The sequence below is a fragment of the Balaenoptera ricei genome, chromosome 21 (assembly GCF_028023285.1).
Source record: "Balaenoptera ricei isolate mBalRic1 chromosome 21, mBalRic1.hap2, whole genome shotgun sequence".
Lineage (NCBI taxonomy): Eukaryota > Metazoa > Chordata > Mammalia > Artiodactyla > Balaenopteridae > Balaenoptera > Balaenoptera ricei.
Genome location: NC_082659.1, coordinates 6,966,390 through 6,986,810, shown reverse-complemented (window position 1 = coordinate 6,986,810; position 20,421 = coordinate 6,966,390). Strand labels below are relative to the sequence as shown.

Below are 20,421 nucleotides of genomic sequence, written 5' to 3'. Positions count from 1 at the left end.
CAGGTCATTGAAAATGAAACTTTTTACACTACAGACGGCATGGGTCCTTTAACTGATTCGGTGTTTCAGGGAGATTAAACAGAGAACTTATCAACAGGTGGGCAAGACCTTCCCCGCCCTAAACGTCACCGCCGGGAAGCTGGGGGCTGGGACAGTCTCCCCCGGGGCGCATGCGCGCAGCCCTCGGGGGGGGGGGCCCCTGCAGGCGGGGGCGGGGCTTGCAGGGGAGCGGGCGGGAGGTTTGAAATCCGGAGGCAGAGCGGCCGGCGGCCGGGCTGCTCCTGAGAGTCGGGCTCGCCCGCTCCAGCCAGGATTTATCTGCTCCGGGATTTGCGGGCGCAGAGCTCGAGGGGGCGGCCAGGCAAGCGGGACACCCCCTCCCCCGGGCGGGAACAGGAGATCCGGGGCCCCCTGCGGATATCGGAGGCCCGAGGTCCCCGTGCGTGACCTGACCCGCAGCGTAGACCTGCGGGGGATGCGAGTCTGGGCAAGAAGAGCTTGTCTCCACTTCTCGCGAGGGTGGGCCTTAGTCCCCCCCCCCCTCCGCGCCCTTCCATCGGCGGTTTAGAAAACGCGGAGCAGCGGATTTCCGCGCAGCCGGAGCTGAGCGGCGCGCGCCCGCGCTGCGCATGCTCAGCGCCGCCGCTCCGTCAGGCTCGCGGCTCCGCAGCGGCGCGCTCCCCGCCGCCCCTCATGGCGGCCCCCGGGACCCTCGGGGGCCCCGTCCTGAAAGGTGAGCGGGTGGGGGTCGAGCCGGCTTAAGGACGGGTACCGGGGTCGGGAGGTGCGGGGACCGGGCTCGCGGGACGCGCGGGGCCTGCTGCCCGGCCCTCCCGGAAGTCGGCCCGGGGGGTGGGGGCCTGTCCCCGGCCTCGGCGCCGGGACCACCCGTGTGGGGTGGGGTGTGTCTCCGAGCCCAGTGCCGGGGTCGCCCCACGTGGGTTCGGTCCGGTGGGGCCGGCGGTGCAGACGCGCGGCGGGGCGGGAGACGTGGGTGGATTTGATTTTCAGCGTTTTCTGGGTTCTGGCGTCTCTGGCCAGGTGGATTTGGGGGGGGGGTAGGGGCAGTAGTGAGATCGGGGGAAGAAAGGGTAGCGCCCCCCGCGTGCCTCTGTCAGCGTTGGCGTCTCGGCCGCTGAGTGAGGAATCACCGCCTCCGGGCACACCTGGAGAGCATCAGGGTCGGAGCGGCGCCCGTCAGCTACGCTCCCTGCCCCTTGGATCCTGCCTGATGCTCGTTTTCTGTAGGGCCTGCCGGTGAAGAATGCTTTTTGCCTTTTTTACATGGCTTGGGGCGGGGGAACAGAAGACGGGAGGACAGATGAAAATTATATCAAACCCAGACTGCCTTGTTCGCAAAGTTTTGATGCAACACAGCTATGCTTGCCCATTAGTGTGTTGTCTTTGGCTGCTTTTGTGCGACAGCCGTGAAATTGAGTGGCTGGTATGGCCCTCAGAGCCTCAGCTGTTTGCTCTCTGGTTCTTTACAGAAAACAGGCTCTTGCACTAGAAAAGGTTCGGCTTTGGTTTTAGGAATTTGGGAAGACCATCCAGTTGAGAATGTAAACGGTGACGTGTGTATGAGTAAAGTTGTTTTCCCTTTGAAATTTTAAAAACTCTAATAGCACTAATACTATTTTGAATAGGCTTTTAACAGAAGAAATGTAAAACTTACTTTTGAATGTAAATAGAACAAGAGAAAAATCTATCGAAACCCTTGGGCGAGGTATGCTGGAATATCAGATATATTTCACGCTAGTATCTTGTTTATTTTCAGATGTTGTGGCGTATGTAGAAGTGTGGTCAGCCAGTGGAACAGAAAATTATTCAAAGACATTTACGGATCAACTTGCGGACATGGGGGCAAAGGTAGGAAATTCATTTTACTAGTGCCCCGTCTGACAGCCCTCTGAAACATACGGAGATCTACTTGCATTTTCTTATTTTGAGAGTTTTTGCTTAGAACACGAAGGACAAAGAAGACAGTGGGTAAATGGCAGGAGGAAGAAGAAAGCCATGGTATGAAGAATTGAGAACAGTTGGGCTTGTGGGTGATGGGAGAGGAGAGCTTGAGGATAAAAATATCGGTCCTGCCATTGGCTGCATGATGCTGTTGATGAAAGTGCGGGATACAGGAAAAGGAACTGTTCTGTAACGGAAACGTTGTGGATTTGGGGTATACTGGAAGTATCTGATGGACATTCGGGTGTACAAACCTGGAGCTTGAGATTTTCAGGGCTAGAGATGATGGTTTAGGCGTCAAGGCCTTAAGGGTCAGGTGAAGCCACTGGTGTGGTGATGACCCAGGTAGTTAGCGTGGAAAGTGCTGCGGGTGGAGCCTATTTAGTATTTCAGGGGCCGCCGCCGGGGGGAGCCATGGAACCAGGCGGAGAAGGATGCCAGGAGAATCCAGAAAACAAGGCTGTAAGTTGGAGGAGGGACGGGCTTCAAAGATGGACTTTTAAAACACTATCGAATCTTAAGATTGGGAAGTATTCTTCAGGCTTGAGAACTGTAAGGTCAGTGCTGGGCCTATCGCAGTTGTCAGTGAACTGGGTGAAGCGGGTGGAAATTAGCCCCGGAATCATGGAGACCCGAGGAACGGAGATGGTGGAGGCAGACGCTCTCCGAGTGGGTTCAGCTGTGAACAGAGTTTGTGTGTGTGTGTGTGTGTGTGTGTGCGTGTGCGTGTGTGTGTGTGTGGATGTTGGGATCTGGGGGAGGGTGGCCGATAGGCTGGTGAAGGGAGAGATTAATACGGGTAAGATAGCATTGAAGGCAGGGCAGGGATTAGGGTGAAGCAAGGGCATAAGGTAAACTGCAAGGCGGCATTCACCGTCAGGCAGTACGTGCTCCCGAATTTCCCTTGACTCACCCTAGTCCCTGCCCTGACGAGACCAGATGTAAAGGCCGGGAGCAGATAGGGTGGAGGACGGTCAGAATGCAGGGTGGGGCTTGCTTGTGAACCTGAGAAGACACCTTTTCTCTGACACTGGAAGGTAGGAATCCGGGAGAGCTTCCGCCTGATGATACCGACCGCAGACTTGGGCTGTACATGTTACTGTGGCTGAGAAACAAAGCCGTGGGACACAGGAATTGGCAGAATGGCTTTTGAGAGTAGTGCTAAGGTCTTAGATCTCTTGAATCTTTTTTTTTTTTCCACCTTTATTTAGAAAATTTTCAAATAGAAAAATTGAAAGAATAGTGCAGTGAACATAGATCCAGCAATTAACATCTTTACATACTTGCTTTGACTCTGTCTCTCTGAACAGTATATTTATATGTGTATTTTTTTCCTCAGCTATTTGAAAGTAGGTTGCAGGTAGGATAATTTGCCCCTCAGTATATTTCGTCTGCATCTTTAAGAACAAGGACATCTTCTGTGTGATGGAAGACCGTTGTCACATCTGAGAAAACTATCAATGATTTCCGAGCATTTTTCTGCAGTATTTGAATCAGTTTATCATTCTGCCAGCATATAAAAGCTCCACTGCTGTATCTGCTTGGTTAGGTCTGTCTTTACCTTCAGTCATCCTGGTGCATTTCTGGTGGCATAGCATGGTGGTTTAAATTTGCATTTTCCTTCACATCTTCACATATTTATTTTGAAAACCCTGTTCAAGTCTCCAGCTAATATTTCCATTGGGTTTTTCTTTTTCTTCTTGATTTGTAAGCATTCTCTATATTTTTCCGTTGACCCTTTTGTCAGCCATGTGAATTGCAGTATTTTCTGTCACTCTGTGGCTTGCCTTTTCACCTTCTTAACGGTGTCTTTTGATGATAATTGTAAAGTAGTTTATTCTCTATTGTGAGCTTTTGTGTGTGTATCTTGTTTTAAAAAATCTGTTTCTCCATCGAGGTTATGAGGATTTTTCTCCGTTATTTTCCAGAAGCTTTATCATTTTGCCTTTCACATTTAGATTTAAATTTTTGCATATGGTGTGAAGTAGTTTCATTTTTTCCCATGTGGGTGGTCATTCATCTCAACACTCTTGATTGAAAAGACTGTCCTTTAGCCAGGCTACACAGTAACACCTTTGTCATCAGTCAGGTAACCATGTTTCTGTGTCCATATAGTCTGTTCTCACGACAAACCACCTTGTCTTAATTACTCTTTATAATAACTCTTCATAAGTCTTCTCCTTGTTCTTCAAGGTGTCCTGGCTATTCTTAGCCTTTTGCCTTTCCAAATAACATTTTAGAGTCAGTTTGTCAGTTTACAACATGAAGCTTTTTTGGGATTTTGACTGGTATTGGATTGACAACAACAGACTAGTACGGAGAGAACTGACATTTTTATAACATGGAATCTTCTAACCCATGAACATGATGTATGCCTTTGTTGATTTGGGTTTCTTTAATTTTTTTCAGGAATGTTTTATAATTTTCTCCAGTTATTTTTGATGCTGTCATAAATGGTATCTTCTGAATTCTTTTTTCTAACTGCCACTGTTACATAGAAATAGTTCATTTTTGCGTAACCACCTTGTGTCCAGAAAACGGTAAGTTTTCTCAGTGAGTTTCTCACAAACTCATTTATGAATTCTGTGGTGTTTTGGGGATTTTAACAGTGTGCACAATTGAATGTTATGTGCACAGGACTGTTTTATTTCTGTTGTTTCTACTCCTAACACTTTTTATTTCTTTTTCGTGCCGTACTGCACTGGCTGGGGCCAGTTGAATAGAATGGAGATACCTGGCACCCTCATCTGGATCCTCTTCTCAACGGAAGGCTTTTAGCATTTCCCATCATGCAGTTTTGTACCAACTTTCAGATCCTAATTTACTATGAATTTTCCTCATGAATAAACTTTTAAACTTTAATGCGTTTTTGGCATATATTGAGATGGTTGTGATTTTTCTCTTTTACTTTGTTAATGTAGTGAATGATAGTGATTGACTTTTTGTTGTTAACCGACTTTGCAGTCCTGGAATAAACTCAAGTGGTAGGAATGTATTATCCTTTTTGTACTTTGATACTGTTTGCTAATTATTTTGTTGCTTTTTTTTTTTTTTGCAAATGCAGTGTCACAGGAGTGACACTGGCTTGTACTTAAGAAACTGTGTGAAAATAGTATAACAATAATTTACCTTTCGTTTTCTGCATTTTGTCTGCAGGTTTCAAAAACTTTCAACAAACAAGTGACTCACGTTGTGTTCAAAGACGGGTACCAGAGCACCTGGGCCAAAGCGCGGAAGAGAGGCGTGAAGCTCGTCTCAGTGCTCTGGGTTGAAAAGTAAGTCGTTTCTTTTGTTTTTTCACCCTTAAGTTATCTAGTATGGGTAGAGTATGGAGGTATTTTGCGTGAATCACTGAACCAGATAAAGTTTGATTGCCATCTTTTCTCTGCCTCTTACTAGGGTCTTTTAACATCCTCAGTTTCCTGAGTCGCAAGATGGGTGTGGTATAACTCCTAGCCTGCCCAGAGGCCCTGGGAACGGGGTATGTGTGGTGTGTTCAGGAAACAGTAAGGAAGCAGATTGTGTTAGTCTGGTAGGGCAGCTGTAACAGAATACCACAGACTGCAGACTTAAACAGCAGAAATTTATTTCTCACAGTTCTGGAGGCTAGGAGTCCAAGACGAAGGTGTCCACAGGGTTGGTTTCTTATGAGGCCTCTCCTTGGCTTGCTGATGGCCATCTTACTTCTGTGTCTTCACCTGGTCTGCGTGTTTCTTTGTCCTCATCTCCTCTTCTTATAAGGACACCAGTCTCACTGGGTTAGGGCCCACCCCAATGACTCATTTAACCTTCACTGTCTCTTTAAAGGCCCCATTTCCAACTACAGTCACATCCTATGGTACTGGGGGATTAGGACTTCATGTGAACTTGAGGGACACAGTTGAGCCCATGCAGGAGTGGTCGAGAGAAAGCTTAGGAGGAGGTTGAGGTCAGAGGTAATGGGGTTTCAGATGATGTAAATCGAGTTCCCTGAAATCCAGATGTAAAGGAGTCATACTGCTGCTTTTCTAGAAAACTAGAGTGAATTTACATGAAAGCAGTGATGTAAAATGTAAGGCATAGACTTTGGCTGTTGATGTGTAAAGCTGCTCTAAAAGGATAAAGGCTATTAATTAAAAAAACTCTAACAGTAAGGCATGGCCATTGATTCCATTTCTTTATCTTCTATGGCCTGGGCAGTTTTGAAAACTCCAGCCTCACTCTCCACCCTTTTGTTTAAAATGAGATGTTCTTCATTTTGGACGTGACCTGTGCCCCATGTTTAGACTCAGGTTATGGTTTCCCACCCAGAAGGCTCCACGAATGAGGTGTGCCTACCCAGAGACCTGCAGTGTTCATCTGCATGTTAACTTTGGTCACCTGGCAAGGTGTGTGCTGCTTTTTCCGCTGTGTAGTGACTGTTGTTTCCCTTGAGACTGATAAGCTACCTGTGGGAAGGCAACTGAAGATCATGCAGACATTCTGCTCCCCCTACCCTCCAGGTGTAGCGTCGGTGATGATTCTTGCCTGAACCAACCTTAACTCTGAATCTCACAAGACAACTATTTTCCAAGTTCGGCACTTCCTCCTGTTTCCCCCGGCTGTGCCCAGCTGTGTCCAGCTGTGTACTATAGTAAAGAGCGTTCTCTTCTCCCACACTGATTGATTAACTGGTTAGTGTCAACTGCCAGGTTCCTATATTTTTCAGGGGCTTGTAGTTCATTACTGTCTGTTTGGTGCTCAGATTGTTCAGATTTGGATAGAGGGAGCCCCTTCAGCTGATTCTTGTGTCATTGTGACATGTCCCGTCTGACACCTTGTACCTGCTCTACCCCAGCCTTGGCGTCAGCCGTTTCTGCAGAGACCGTGATTCCTTTGAGTGGGGAATCGTGTCAGAGACTAAGATGTGGTGCTGGTGGGCTCGCGGCCGGGGAGGATCACTGCTTCTTGGCCTTTCGAGCAAAGGCAGGAAATAACATTTGTTCCTTTCTTCCCTTTTCCTTCCCTACTTTGGATTATTTGATCTGTTAGTTTTTAAACTAAAACTCTTTCCATTCTTTTTTTTTATTTTTAGTGATTGCTTTAGGGATTACAAAATAGATGCTTAACTTCTGAGTCTACTTAGACTTAATATTGTACCACTTCACGTAAAATATAGAAACCTGGTAATTGTGTCCGTTGCTTCCGCCCTGCCATCCTTTATGTTAGTGTTGTCATGTGTTGTCATATTACATCTATATGCATTATAAGCTCACAGGGCAGTGTTGTCATTTTGCTCTCAACAGTTGTCTGTATTTTAAGTAAACTAAGAGAAAAGATTGTCTCGTATTTATCCATATATTGACTCTTGCTCTTCATTTCTGAGGATCTGAGTTTCCTCTGGTCTTATTTCCTTTCAGTGTGAATTATTATGTTTAGCATTTCTTCTTTTTTTTAATTAAGATAAAGTCCACATACCATAAAACTCACCCTTTGAGTGTATAGTTCAGTGGGTTTTAATATATTCTATTCACAAAGATTTGTAGCAATTACCGCTACCTAATTCAGGAACATTTGTGTCACTCCAAAATAAGCTCCATAGCCATTAGCAGTCACTCCCCATTGTTCCCTCAGCCCCACCCCCTGGCAACCGCTAATCTACGCTTTGTCTCTCTGAATTTGCCTGTTCTGGACATTTCATGTAAATGTAATCGTACAATATGTGGCTTTTTATGTTCGGCTTCTTTCACTTGGCATATGTTTTAGAGGTTCATTCGTGTTGTAGCCTGTGTCAGTACTTTATTCCTTTGAGTGGCTGAATTATAAGGATGTACCATGTTTTGCTTATCTTCAGCAGGTGGACCTTTGGGTTATTTGCACTTTTTAGCTATTATGAGTAATGCTGCCTTGAACATTTGTGTACAAGTTTTTGTATGAATATATATTTTCAATCCTCTTGGGTATATATGCACCTAGGAATGAAATTGATGAGTCGCATGGAAACTACTTGTTTAGTTTTTTGAGGAACTGCCAAACTATTTTTTGGATTAGATGCATCATTTTACATTCCCACCAGTAACGTATGAGGGTTTTTATCCCTCTTTTATGTTTATAGACATTGTCGTGAATGTGAAGTGGTATCTCACTGTAGTTTTGATTTGTATTTCCTTAATGAGCAGTGATGTTGAGCAGCTTCTCGTGGTTTTACTGGCTTTTTGTATATCTGGAGAAATGTCTATTCAAATACTTTGTCCATTTTTTAAAAATTGGGTTATTTTTCTTGTTGAGTTGTAAGAGCTCTTTATCCTGGATATAATACCCTTATCAGATATAATATTTACAAACATTTTCTCCCTTTCTGTGCGTTATTTTTTCACTTTCTTGTTGATATCCTTTGAAGCACAAAAGTTTTTAAATTTTTCTTAAGTCCATTGTATCTATTTTTTTCTTTTGTTGCTTGTGTTTTAAATGTCACATCTTAGAAATCATTGCCTAATCCCGGGATGTAAAGATGTACACCTATGCTTTCTTCTAAGTTTTATAGTTTTATCCTTACATTTAGGTCTGCAGTTATACTTGAGTTAATTTTTGCACATGGTGTGAGGTAAGGCTTCACCTTCACTGTTTTGCATGTGGTTGTCCAGTTTTCCCAGCACTATTTGTTGAATAGACTATTCTTTCCCCAGTCAGTTGTCTTGGTACCCTTGTTGAAAATTAATTGACCATAGATACATGGGTTTATATCTGGATTCTCAATTCTGTTTCATTGATCTGTGTGTATCTTTATGCCAGCACCACAGTCTGGATTCCTGTAGCTTTACAGTAAGTTTTGAAGTTGGGAAGTGTGGCTCCTCCAATTTTGATTTTTCAAGATTGGTTGCTTCTTCCAATTCCCTTGCATTTCTGTATGAATTTTAGGATTAGCTTCAACTTCAGGGGGAAGAAAAGGGCAACTAATATTTGATAGAGATTGCATTGAGTCTTTAATTAGGTAGGTGTTGCCATCTTAACAGTATTTAATCTTGCAATCCATGGCCATTGGATGTGTTTTCATTTTTTTGGCCGTCTAATTTCTTTCAGTGATGCCTTGTAGTTTTCAGGGTGCAAACCTTATACCTCTTAGGTTAAATTTATTCATAATTTTTTTTTTTCTTTTTGATGCTATTGTAAATGGAATTGTTTCATTGTTTAGTTGTTAAAATATAGAAATGTAACTGACTTTTGTATGTTGATCTTGTATTCTGCAAGTTTTCTGAACTTGGTTATTAGCTCAAAGTGTTTTTGTGATTTCCTTGGGATTTTCTGTATACAGTGTTGTGTAATCTGTATTTAGAGATGGTTTTACTTCTTCCTTTCCAATCTGGATGCCTTATATTTCCTTTTCTTTTCTAATTGCCCTGACCATAATCTCCAGCACGACATTGAATAGAAGTGGTGAGAGTAGCCATCCTTGTCTTGCTCCCAGTCTTCGGAGAAAAGCTTTCTGTATTTCTCTATTAAGTGTGATGTTAACTTCGGATTTTTTTGTTTTTTATAGATGCCCTTTGTCAGGTTGAGGAAGTTTCCTTCTATTCCTAGTTTTTTTTGTTTGTTTCAGTTTGTTTATCATTAAAGGATGTTGGATTTTGTCAAATTCTTTTTCTGCAATTATTGAAATATTCATGTGGTTTTTTTCATTCATTCCATTAATGTGGTGTATTAGATTGATTGATTTTATATGGTGAACCAATCTTGCATTCCTGGGATAAATCCTGCTTGGTTATGTTGTATACTTTTTTTTTTTAATTGCTGGATCAATTTGCTAGTACTTTTATTTACTTTTATTTTTGCATCTGTATTCATAAGGGATATTGGTCATACTTGTGATGACTTTTTCTGGTTTTGGTGTCAGGCAGTATTGGCACCATAGAGTGAGTTGGGATGTGTTCTTCTGTCTTTTGAAGTTTGTAAGAATTGATGTTAATTCTTCAAGCATTTGGTAGAACTTCAGTGAAGCCATCAGGGCCTGGGCTTGTTTTTGTGGGAAGGTTATTGATTACTAATTCAAACTCTTGTTATAGGTTTATTCACATTTTCTATTTCTTGAGTCAGTTTGAGTAGTTTGTGCCTTTCTAGGATTTGTTCACTTCATCTAGGTTGTCTAATTTGTTGGCATATACTCGTTTGTAGTATTCTGTAATAATCCTTTTTATCTTGATAAGGTCAGTAGTGATTCATTCTTGATTTTAGTAATCACTTCTCTTTTTGTCTTGATCAGTCTAAGCTAAAGGCTTGTCAATTTCATTGATCTTGTCAAAGAACCAACTTTTGGTTTGTTGATGTTCCTCCATTGTTTTTCTGTGCTTTTTAAATTTCCACTATAATTATTATTTCCTTCTTTCTGCTTGTTTTGGGTTCAGTTTGCTCTTATTTCTTTAGGTAGAACATTAGATTATTCATTTGAAATCCTTAGTCTTTTTTAATATGTGTTTATAGTTATAAATTTCCTTCTAAGCACTGCTCTAGCTGCATCTCTTGAAATTTGGTATATTGTATTTTTGTTTTCAATTATTTCAAAGTATTTACCATTTTTTCTTGTGATTTCTTCTTTGACCCATTCGTTATTTTGTAACTTCTTGTTTAATTTCTACATATTTGTGAGTCTTCCAAAGTTCATTCTGTTTTTGGTATCTAATTTCATTCTGTTATGGGTAGAGAACATATATTATTTCAGTTTTTTTTTTTTTTAAAGTAGTTGAGACTTGTTTTTATGCCCTAACATTTGATCTGGCCCAGAGAATGTTGTATGTGCACTTGAGAAGAATGTGTATTCATTCTGTTGTGGATGGAATGTTCCATATATAGATGTCTGTTAGATCTAGTTGGTTTATACTGTTTTCTAAGTTTCTTGTTTGTTTCTTGATCTGTTTAGTTCTTTTTTTTTTAAATTAATTAATTAATTAATTTATTTTTGGCTGCATTGGGTCTTCGTTGCTGCACGTGGGCTTTCCCTAGCTGTGGCGAGCGGGGCGTACTCTTCATTGCAGTGCACAGGCTTCTCATTGCGGTGGCTTCTCTTGCTGCGGAGCATGGGCTCTAGGTGCACGGGCTCAGTAGTTATGGCTCGTGGGCTCTAGAGCGCAGGCTCAGTAGTTGTGGCGCATGGGCTTAGTTGCTCCGCGCCTGTGGGATCTTCCCTGACCAGGGCTCAAGCCCGTGTCCCCTGCATTGGCAGGTGGATTCTTAACCACTGCACCACCAGGGAAGTCCCATTTCTATCCGTTACTAATTGGGGTATTGAAGTCTCCAAATGTTTTTGTTAAATTGTTTATTTCTCCCTTCAGTTCTGGCAGTCTAGCATTTCTTTTAATCAGATGACAGTAGATTTCCATGGTTTTCTCCATCTGAAAATGTCCTTATTCCATCATCATTTGTGAATAGTATTCTCAATGGATATAGAATTGCAGGGTGACAGTTTTTTTTTCCCCCCAACTGCTTAAAGGTGTTTTCCCAGAGTCTTCTGTCCTCTGGTATCTCATGAGAAGCCTGTAGTCTTTTAAATAATTTCTGTGTTGTAAGTAATGTGTCCTTTCTCTCTGGCTTCTTTCAAGTTTTTCTCCTTATCTTTGGTTTTCAGAAGTTTCAGTGTCTAAGTGTGGTGCTTTTTAACTTATTCTGTGAAGATTTTGCTGAGTTTTTTAACGTATGAGGTTATACATTTTTTTTCTAAAAACATGATTAGTTTGGGCTGTTGTTTCTTCACATATCTTTCCTGCCTATTTTTCTGGTACTACTCTAGCTGCATATCAGGAATTGGCTAAGTTTCTCTGTAAAGGGGCAGATAGTAAATATTTTAGGCTTTGTGGGCCGCATGGTCTTTATTCAGCTGCTCCCTGCCCTGCCCTGGAGAAGAACAAACAAATGGGTGTGGCTGTGTTGCAGTAAAACTTTATTACAAGACCTTGTGGTGGGCCGGGTGGCCTGCGGGCCATGGTTTGCCGGTCTCTCCTGGGTGATAAAGTTCTTGAAATTTTCCCACTTGTCCCTAATGCCCTGGTTTTTGTTTATTATTTTTCAGTCATCTTTTTTCTCTCCAAGTTGATCTTTCTTCAATTTCATTGACTCTTTTTTCCATCAATTCCATTCTGTCATTAAGTCCATTAATTAAATGAATTTCAGTTCGAACATTTCCATTTGGTTCTTTTTTGTGTTTGTATGTTTTGTTTTTCAGCTGAGATTTCCTGTCTTTGCTTTCCCTGTCTTGCATTACAAGTGTACCTTCCATTCCCTGGTGGAGGATAGTTGTAGCCATTCCTTGTCTGGTCCTTTCAGCATCTTGAGGCTGGTGGCTGTTGATTGTTTTTTCCTTGAGCATGTGTCACATTTTCCTGACTCTTCCGTAAAACAACTTTGGGTTGTATTTTGGGCATTGTAAATGTTATATAGACTCTGGGTTCTTTTCTGTTACGCCAAAGGGTATTGATTTTGTTTTAGCAAGCAGTTGAATTGTTTCGCTGTAAACTGGGGACTGTCATTTTACAACCTGTGCTTGCATTGCTTGGGTTTGCTCAGTTCAAGCCTTAGCTGCAGGTGTGTTTGTTTGCCCCATGGACATGTAGATCAGGGTCAGCCAGGGACTTGGACTTTTATGCTCAGAATCTGAGGTTCCCCTTCTCTGGTTTTTTGCTTCCTGGATCCTTGCATCATTTCCTGGTGGCCTTAGCTGCCCAGGCTCTTTATCTCCAGTTCCTTTGGCCAAGACAGCAGCTGCCCATCACTACCACTGCCATAGAGATTGTCATGTTTTACTTCAGGGTAAAGCCCCAGATTTTTTTTTTTTTTTTTTGCTTCCTTTCAAAATGTGCTTGTTTTTGTTTTTTGGTTTTTGGTTTTCCCTAGCCTCCAAAGCCTTCTGGTAGTTGGAGGCTTTTTTTGGTATTTGCAGAATGTGTGGCTTATAGTTTATAGTGTATTTATTTGTGGGAGATTTGGTTTGTTGGGAGTAAACACAGTGGAACTTAGTATGTTCTTTTTGAAGCATCTGGTGCCAGTCTAATTTTTTTCTCCTTGTAAATTATTCTTTCTGCTTGGGGGCTGTAAGGATTTGGTTTTTTTCTTTTAAAGTTTAATGGTCTTTTCTTACTGTGTCTCTAATTGATCCAGTTGATCATTCTATTTCTAGATTGGCCTTTTCAAGAGATTCAGGTCTTTATTTCTGAAAATTTTTCTTGGATGATTTAAGTATTACTCTGTTCCATTGCTTTGCTTTTCTTCTTCAAGGGCTTAAATTATATGTATGTTGGTCCTCCTTTACCTGCTTTTTATTTCAGCCATTTTGACTCTGCTTCCTTCTCCTTCTGCTTCACCCTGTTTTGGACTTAGCTCCTTCATGTGTGTCCCATTTCAGGGTCACCTTCCCTGAAGTGCTCTCTCTGTTCTCCCATCTATAGTAGAGCCCCCTTTGTTACTCTCTTTTGTGCTGGTATAACTTATTTGTTCATTTGTGTGTCTATCTACCTACCAAATCATGCATTTGGTCTTTCCATTATGATGTAGACTGTACGCACAACCTCCGTGTTTGTCATCTTCTGTAGTTGTGTTTCCACTAAGCACCTAACACATAGTAGGTGCTCAGGAAGTATTTGTCCCAACAACTGATGAACAGAGGACATATCAGAGCTACAAGTAAAATGTTGTATGGATACGTGTGTACAGAAAAATAGACCTTTACTGAAAGCTTGAAGTTAATGGAGAAGCTTGGGCAAACATGTAACCTGACAGCTGGGCACTCCTGTCCTGAAGTGAGGCCTCCAGCCAGTCCTGACGTGGGACCTCTCACCAACAGTTTTTCTCCTGCTATCCTGCTCCTTTGCTGGTCTGTTCCCTAATTTCCTTCCTCTTTACCCCCTTTCTCATCTCTGCTGCTGCTTAGCTCAAGGGGTTCATAGAAACTACAAAATAAGTGTAACTGTACCCGAAGGCAATCTCTTAAGGTCTCTTTAATTTAATCACATTTTTAATACAAATTCTTTTCTTCTTATTATTGTTTGTTGTAACACAATCAGATTTTAACTATTACATACAATTAATTACTGATTTTTAGATTTCCTTCTGCTATCTTGAAAACAAACTTTCTTTTGAATTAAATATATTTATATTTAAATGTGTGCTATTTTTAAAGTGAAAAATCCCTACTTAATCTACCTTATGCCTTATCTTCCAGCACTCCCCTCGGTTGGGGGAAACCTACCATTGAGAATTTGGAGTATATAGTTTCAGATTCTTTTTTACTGAGCATATAAAAAATGTGTAATCGTGCATGTATACACTCACATTTATATATATACATCCAAGTAAATAGGTAGGTTTTTTTTTTCATGGAACGCAAATATGCTTTTTTAGTTAACAGTATAAGAGAGAACATTTTTCCATGTTTTTACATAGAGGTATATCTTATTTTTTAAAACATATATTGGTCTTTTGTAATAGATACCCAGTAATTTATGTAAAGTATCTCCTATTAATGAGTATGCAGTTTTCCATTTCTTTCTTCTTTTTCTTTCCAATCAGAAATAGAGCAACATTGAACCTTTGTGTACATTACTTTCTTGCAGAGGTATAAGTCTTTCCATAGGTTTAAATTCCAAAAATGGACTTTTGGGTTCAGAGGGCTTACATAGTTAAACTTTTGATAGATGCTATCAAGTTACATTCTGGAAAGAATGTGCCAAATTCCGTTCTTTCTAGCAGTGTGAGTTATCAGACTTTTTAATCTTTCCTACTTTGTAGGTGAAATGATAAAGTTGATTTCATTTGCATTGCCTTGATTTTTAGTGAGCTTGAACTTCCTTTGACAGAACTTGGAGGTAACAGCCAAGCTGACCTTTATTTTTTGTGTCATGTATCCGTTCTTCTTTCGTTAACTGCCTGTGCAGACCATTGCTCGTGTTTTCCACTGAGGATGTGAACTTTCATGAAATACATAAGGTCACTAGGTGTCACTAGAATCCCGTTTTGTTGGGTTATTTCTGGGTGTGTTCTTTCTAAGAGCAGACAACTGTAACTGCAGTTGATAAAATTCTGATGTTTCCTTTGGACACACATTTCCATATTGAATGAAGAAGAAATAAAGGTGAAAGGAATGAAGGTCAGCTTGACCATCACCTCTAAGTTCAGTTGGAGAAGGTTGTTGAAGTTACATTTTTTTAAACAGTCACAGACAAACAGAAAACTGGGGACACAGTTCTCAGGTGACATCCCTGCGTGTTTGAGAGTCCGCCCCTCACACCTGCCTTTAGTGCTTCCTACACACAAGCATGTTTCCTTGCACAACCACAATGCGGCCGTCCACGCTGATCTCACCGGCTGTTCAGTCACACACTTGATGGCCATTGACTCCACTCCAGAAACCCACGTTGTGTCCGGTTGTTGCATCTCCCCGTCTTTCTCCCCCGGAGCCCTTCCTCGGCCTGTCTTTGGCTTTCCTGCCTGTGATGCTGTTGAAGGCTATGAATGGGACTGAGTCGGGGACTGTCTGGTGCTTCCTGGTGAGATGATCCAAGTTCTGCGTCTTGCAGGGATGACCTGGGACTGGTGATGGGTGGTCCCTCTCTGTGATGGTGGTGCCTTCCAGGCCGCTCCACTGGGGTGAATGTGCCCCCTTGGCAGTTAGTCAGTGTGGCTTTTGACGGAGGGACTTTCACACTCTGTAAATAACTCTCCCTCATCACACTGTGTCTGTCTGTACTTTATCCAGTGGGTTATAATCCGTTACTATCATTGTTCCTTTTAAGGTTTGAATTGTCCTCCATTGGCCAGTGGTAGCCCGTTCAAGTTGACTTTTGTCATTGTCATTATTTTATCATTTCTCCATCATTCCCTGAACACTTCTTTTCTCTTCTGGCACAGTTTAGTCCAGGCTCAGCTTGTACTTTCTCTTTCCCGGCCCTGCATGCAGCCTTTTCTCCAAGGAGCGTTGGTTCCTTTTAGTGGAAAAATAGTACTTGAGTCCAAAACCTGGGTGGTGGGCATGCTCATTGCCGAAGGGTGCTGGTCCCACGCCTTCTTGTGGGCAGAGTTGGTGATACGTTCCTGTATCCGTGCCACGCATTTGTTACTGCAGCCATCCGTGTATAAACGAGTCAGTGAGTTCCCACGGACACCTGCCATTCCAGCCCAAAGATGCGTTTCCCGCCAGCTCGTGACATGGCATTGCGAAGCGGTTTTGCGGTTTGACACATGCGGGGGAAAGGCCCCTTGAGCACCAGCCACTTGCTTTGCTGTCCTGGGTGCCCCTTGGTCTGCGCAGCATTTGATGCAGCACTTGGGAGGCGGAGAAGGCAGTCACCCCCACCCCACTCTACAGGGGGTCTGCACTGCCGTGCTGGCCAGGGTACGTGGTTTAAAGCCTTATTTCACTGTTGACAGCAGTGCTGGTGATAGACCAAGGCATGTGTACTGGGATTTGACAAAGTAAGGCGGGTCATCACACCAGTCACATAAATTGTCCCTACTTTGTGCCAGAGGTTTTTATTTCCCCAGCATGTTCTCTGATACGGTTCAGGACGGAGGTGGTCGGCCTTTTACCGGCAAGTCCAAAGGCCCCGGGGTGGGCGTCCGGGGGCGCCTGGCGGAGGGGCCGCGGGGGTCCGCGCGGCCTGGGCGGAGTCGGGGCTGCGGGTGGAGAGCAGAGGGCCTGCGGGAACCGAGGCCTCCAGGCAGCCCTCGGGAGGCGCCTAGCGGCGGCGGGGCTGGAAGGTTTCCTGCCGCCAGCTCTCCGGTCTCCCCGGCATGCACCCGCTCTCGTTCCAAGATCGGCGAGCAGCGGCGGGCACAGTGACGAGCCGCTCCTGGGAGAGGACGGGGACCGGGCCGGGCCTGGGGCCGACCTGCTGCTGCGTGCGCATCGCGCAGGCGCCCGAGGGGCGCGGCACCAGCTCCTGGGGCCGCCGGCGCTCCTCCGTGCTCTGCTGCTGCGTTTCCCCTCCGGTGCCCCTCCCTCAAACCCAGGTCTGAAACTCCTCTTCTCCCCTTACGGCCTCGTCCAGTCCTGCCTCTCCTCTGGTCGCTTTCCAGCCAGCAGCCTGGAGCGCAGATCCAGGCCGCGGGCTGTGGCGCCCACCGGGCCGGCTGCTCCCCGCCTGCGCCGTCGGCGGTCGGTGCTCTGCCCGCAGCGCTGCCCCCCAACTTCTGTGGCCCCTCGCCTTCTCCCCTGCGCCGCTGGTGGGGGTGGGGACGAGACCTGAACGCTCTGTCAGGACTGTGTGCTTGGAGCCTGGCGCCTCCTCAAAGTTGCCCCGGTCCTTCGTCTCCCCTGGGCGCGCAGCCCTTCTGCTGGGCATCGAGACCCTTGTGCGGAATGACTGGCTGACCGGGCTCGGGGTGGCCGGACCCGAGCAGGCGGGGCGGGCAGTGCCGCAGGTCCCGCCGCTCCCGCCGCTCGGCCCCGGGTCCCAGGCAGGACTTCCCGGGGCAGGGCCCGCGTGCTGGGCTGAGCCCAGGGCTCTGAGAGTGGCAGCCAGAAAACGGGTGAAAGGCTCGTCCTGCTTTTAGGGGCATCTCTTGAAACTCTTCTCTTCTTAACCACTAGGTGGGGGGATGATGTCATCATTGTACATTTCTGAAGAAAAGCAGAAATGCAGCTGGTGAGCTTTTTCTGTTTATTCAGTAGATTTTGATTGCGTGCCTGATAAACGTGCTTTTGAGGTAGAGGCTTCAGTATTCTCCTCCGCGTGTGGGCGCACGTTATGTTTGTATCGTGGAAGGACCGACGTTCAACCGAGTGGGTTCAGGGAGTGTGTCCACGCCAGGCTCCATCCTACCCCGTGGGGGGCGGGTGGTCGGGAGCCTGGGGTCGGGCGCACCTCCAGCCCGATGGCTCGAGCCTTTCCAGGTTCCTGACTAGTAGAGGAGGCTGGTGGTTCTGTAAACTCGGGCAGATGGTCTTGTGTGAGCCTCCGTTTCCTCGGTCGTTCAGTGGGGGGAAAGGTACTGCTTCCCCACCAGGCTGGAGTGAGGCTTTGCAGGAGCTGACTGCGCCTCATGATGCTGCCGGTTATAACTTTCCCGTCGTCTTGGTGATGATGGGATGATCCCAGGTCTTCCCATCCGAGTCTTCCATCCGGGTGCTTCCGGCCACCCCTTTTTGGCTATTTTGTTGCTTATAACAGTGGGAAATGGGTGACATTTCTCCTGAGCGGGAGGAGCTGGTAGACACTGCTTGAGGTAAAAATTGGTGATCAAAGGATTTTTTTTAAAAAAAGAGGCATCCTTAAGAAACCTCTCTCCCCTGGTCTTCTCCATCCTTGCTGCCCGTTTCTCATCTTTTTTCATTAGATCCATAATTCTGCCCAGCTCTTAACTGTAGGCTTCCTACAGGCTTCGGTGATTAGTTGGTTTTTTAAAAAATCAACTTTATAAAAATGATTTTCATAGATGAAATATTTCCATTTTAGGTATATAGTTCACTGAACTTTGACAAAGGTACATACCCATGTTACCACCATCACAGTCAAAACACAGAGCATTTTCATCACCCCAGGGGTTCCTTTGTGTCCCTTTTTAGTCAGCTTCCCCGCCCACACTCCCCGCTCACCTGGTTTCTGTCAGTATTGATTAGCTTTGCCTGTTCCAGCATCTCGTATAAATGCAGTCATCCGGTGTGTATTATGTTGTGCCTGGCTTCTTTTGTTTAACGTGATGTTTTTGAGATTTATCCATGTTGAGATTTATCCATGATTTATCCATCATCCCCCCATCGATAATTTCCTTTCTTTTCTAGCAGAATAGTATTCTCGTGCATGGATATACCAGTTTGTTTACCCATTCACCTGTTAATGGACGTTTGGGTAGTTTTCAGTTTTTGATTGTTACCAGTAAAGTTCCATGAACAGTCATGTGTGTGACCTTGTATATCTTCCTGCTCCTGGGTCATTACCCAGACTGTTTTCCAAGGCGGTTGTGTCACTTTACGTTCCTACCATCAGGGCACGAGTCTTCACCAGCACTTTGAGTTTGTCAGTCTTTAATTTTAGCTTTTCTAGTGGCTGTGTAGTGGTATTCATGTGTTGTGGGTTTTTTTTGGTAGTGGTTTTTTGGGATAAAATTCAGCCAGTGTACAGTTCAGTGGTTTTTAACATACTCACAGAGCTGCGCAGCTACGACCACGATCAGGTGAAAGCTTTCTCGTCACCTCAGAACAAAACCTTTGCATCGCTGATCCCTCTGTGCCGCCCAGCCCAAGGTAGCCACTGGTCTACTTTCTGTCCCCGTGGATTTGCCTGTTCTGGATGTTTCATGTAAACAGAATCATACAGTATGTGATCTTTGGGCCTGGCTTCTTTCTCATGACCTGATGTTTTCAAGATCCATCCATACTGTAGCCTGTGTCAGAATTTCATTGCTTATGATCAAACAGTATTCCGTTGTATGGCTGTCTCACATTTATCCACATTGTATACGATATGCAGATATTTTCTTCCATTCTGTAGGTTGTCTTTACACTTCCTTTACAGTTTCCTTTGACGCAGAAAGATTTTAATTTTGATGAAGTCCAGTTTATTTATTTTTGATTGTTTCTTGTGCTTTGGTGTCATTTAAGAAACTATTACCAGATCCAAGATCACAAAGATTTACTATCTCTTTTCTAAGAATTGTATAGTTTCAGCTCTTACATTGAGGGTTTTGTCCATCTTGAATTAGTTTTGTGTACGGTGTGAGGTCGGGGTCTCATGTCTTCTTTCTCATGTGGTTGTCCCACAGTTGTCCCAGCCCCATTTGTTGAAAAGATTTACGTTGTTCTTTCCCCAGGGACTTGTCTTGACCCTCTTGTCAAAAATCAGTTAACCATAAATGTGAGGATCTCATCTGGTTTTAATTATATTTTCCTGATGTCCAGTGCTGAACATAAGATAATGTGCTTAGTGAATCTTTGTGTATTGTCTTTGGTTTAAATCTTTTGCCCATTTTTTTTTTAAAGTATTTTTTTTAATTAATTAATTTATTTTTGGCTGTGTTGGGTCTTCGTTTCTGTGCGAGGGCTCTCTCCAGGTGCGGCGAGCTGGGGCCACTCTTCATCGCGGTGCGCGGGCCTCTGACTGCTGCGGCCTCTCCCGTTGCGGAGCACAGGCTCCAGACGCGCAGGCTTAGTAGTTGTGGCGCACGGGCTTAGTTGCTCTGCGGCATGTGGGATCTTCCCAGACCAGGGCTCGAACCCGTGTCCCCTGCATTGGCAGGCAGATTCTTAACCACTGCACCACCAGGGAAGCCCCATTTTTTTTTTAAATTGGGTTTTTGTCTTCATAATATTGAGTTGTATGTGATTTTTGTATATTGTACATACTAATTTCTTTGGTCAGATTCACATATTGTAATTATTTTCTCTCAGTCTGAGACTTTTGTTTTCTTTATTGTGTCTTTCAAACTATACAAATTTTTTGTTTTGTTGAAGTCCAGTTTTTCATTTTCTTCTTTTGTGCTTTATGTTTTAACATCCTATCTGAATATCTTTGCCTGCTTCAGAAG

The 20,421-nt window shown here is 44.1% G+C and overlaps 1 protein-coding gene across 6 annotated transcripts in view; it reads left to right on the top strand.

The window, feature by feature from the left end:
• The first annotated feature begins 620 nt into the window (after nt 1-620).
• MCPH1 (microcephalin 1) overlaps nt 621-20,421 on the top strand; it is a 297,872-nt gene continuing 278,071 nt past the window's right edge. For 4 of the 6 annotated variants that reach the window (XM_059909407.1, XM_059909403.1, XM_059909406.1 and 1 more), the window contains exons 1-3: nt 621-733; nt 1,778-1,869; nt 5,119-5,237. In XM_059909407.1, the coding sequence (XP_059765390.1) occupies nt 694-733; nt 1,778-1,869; nt 5,119-5,237 (251 nt within the window). In that variant the 5' untranslated portion in view covers nt 621-693. The remainder of the gene's footprint in view (nt 734-1,777; nt 1,870-5,118; nt 5,238-20,421) is intronic. The other 2 variants (XM_059909402.1, XM_059909404.1) reach the window with 1 other exon arrangement.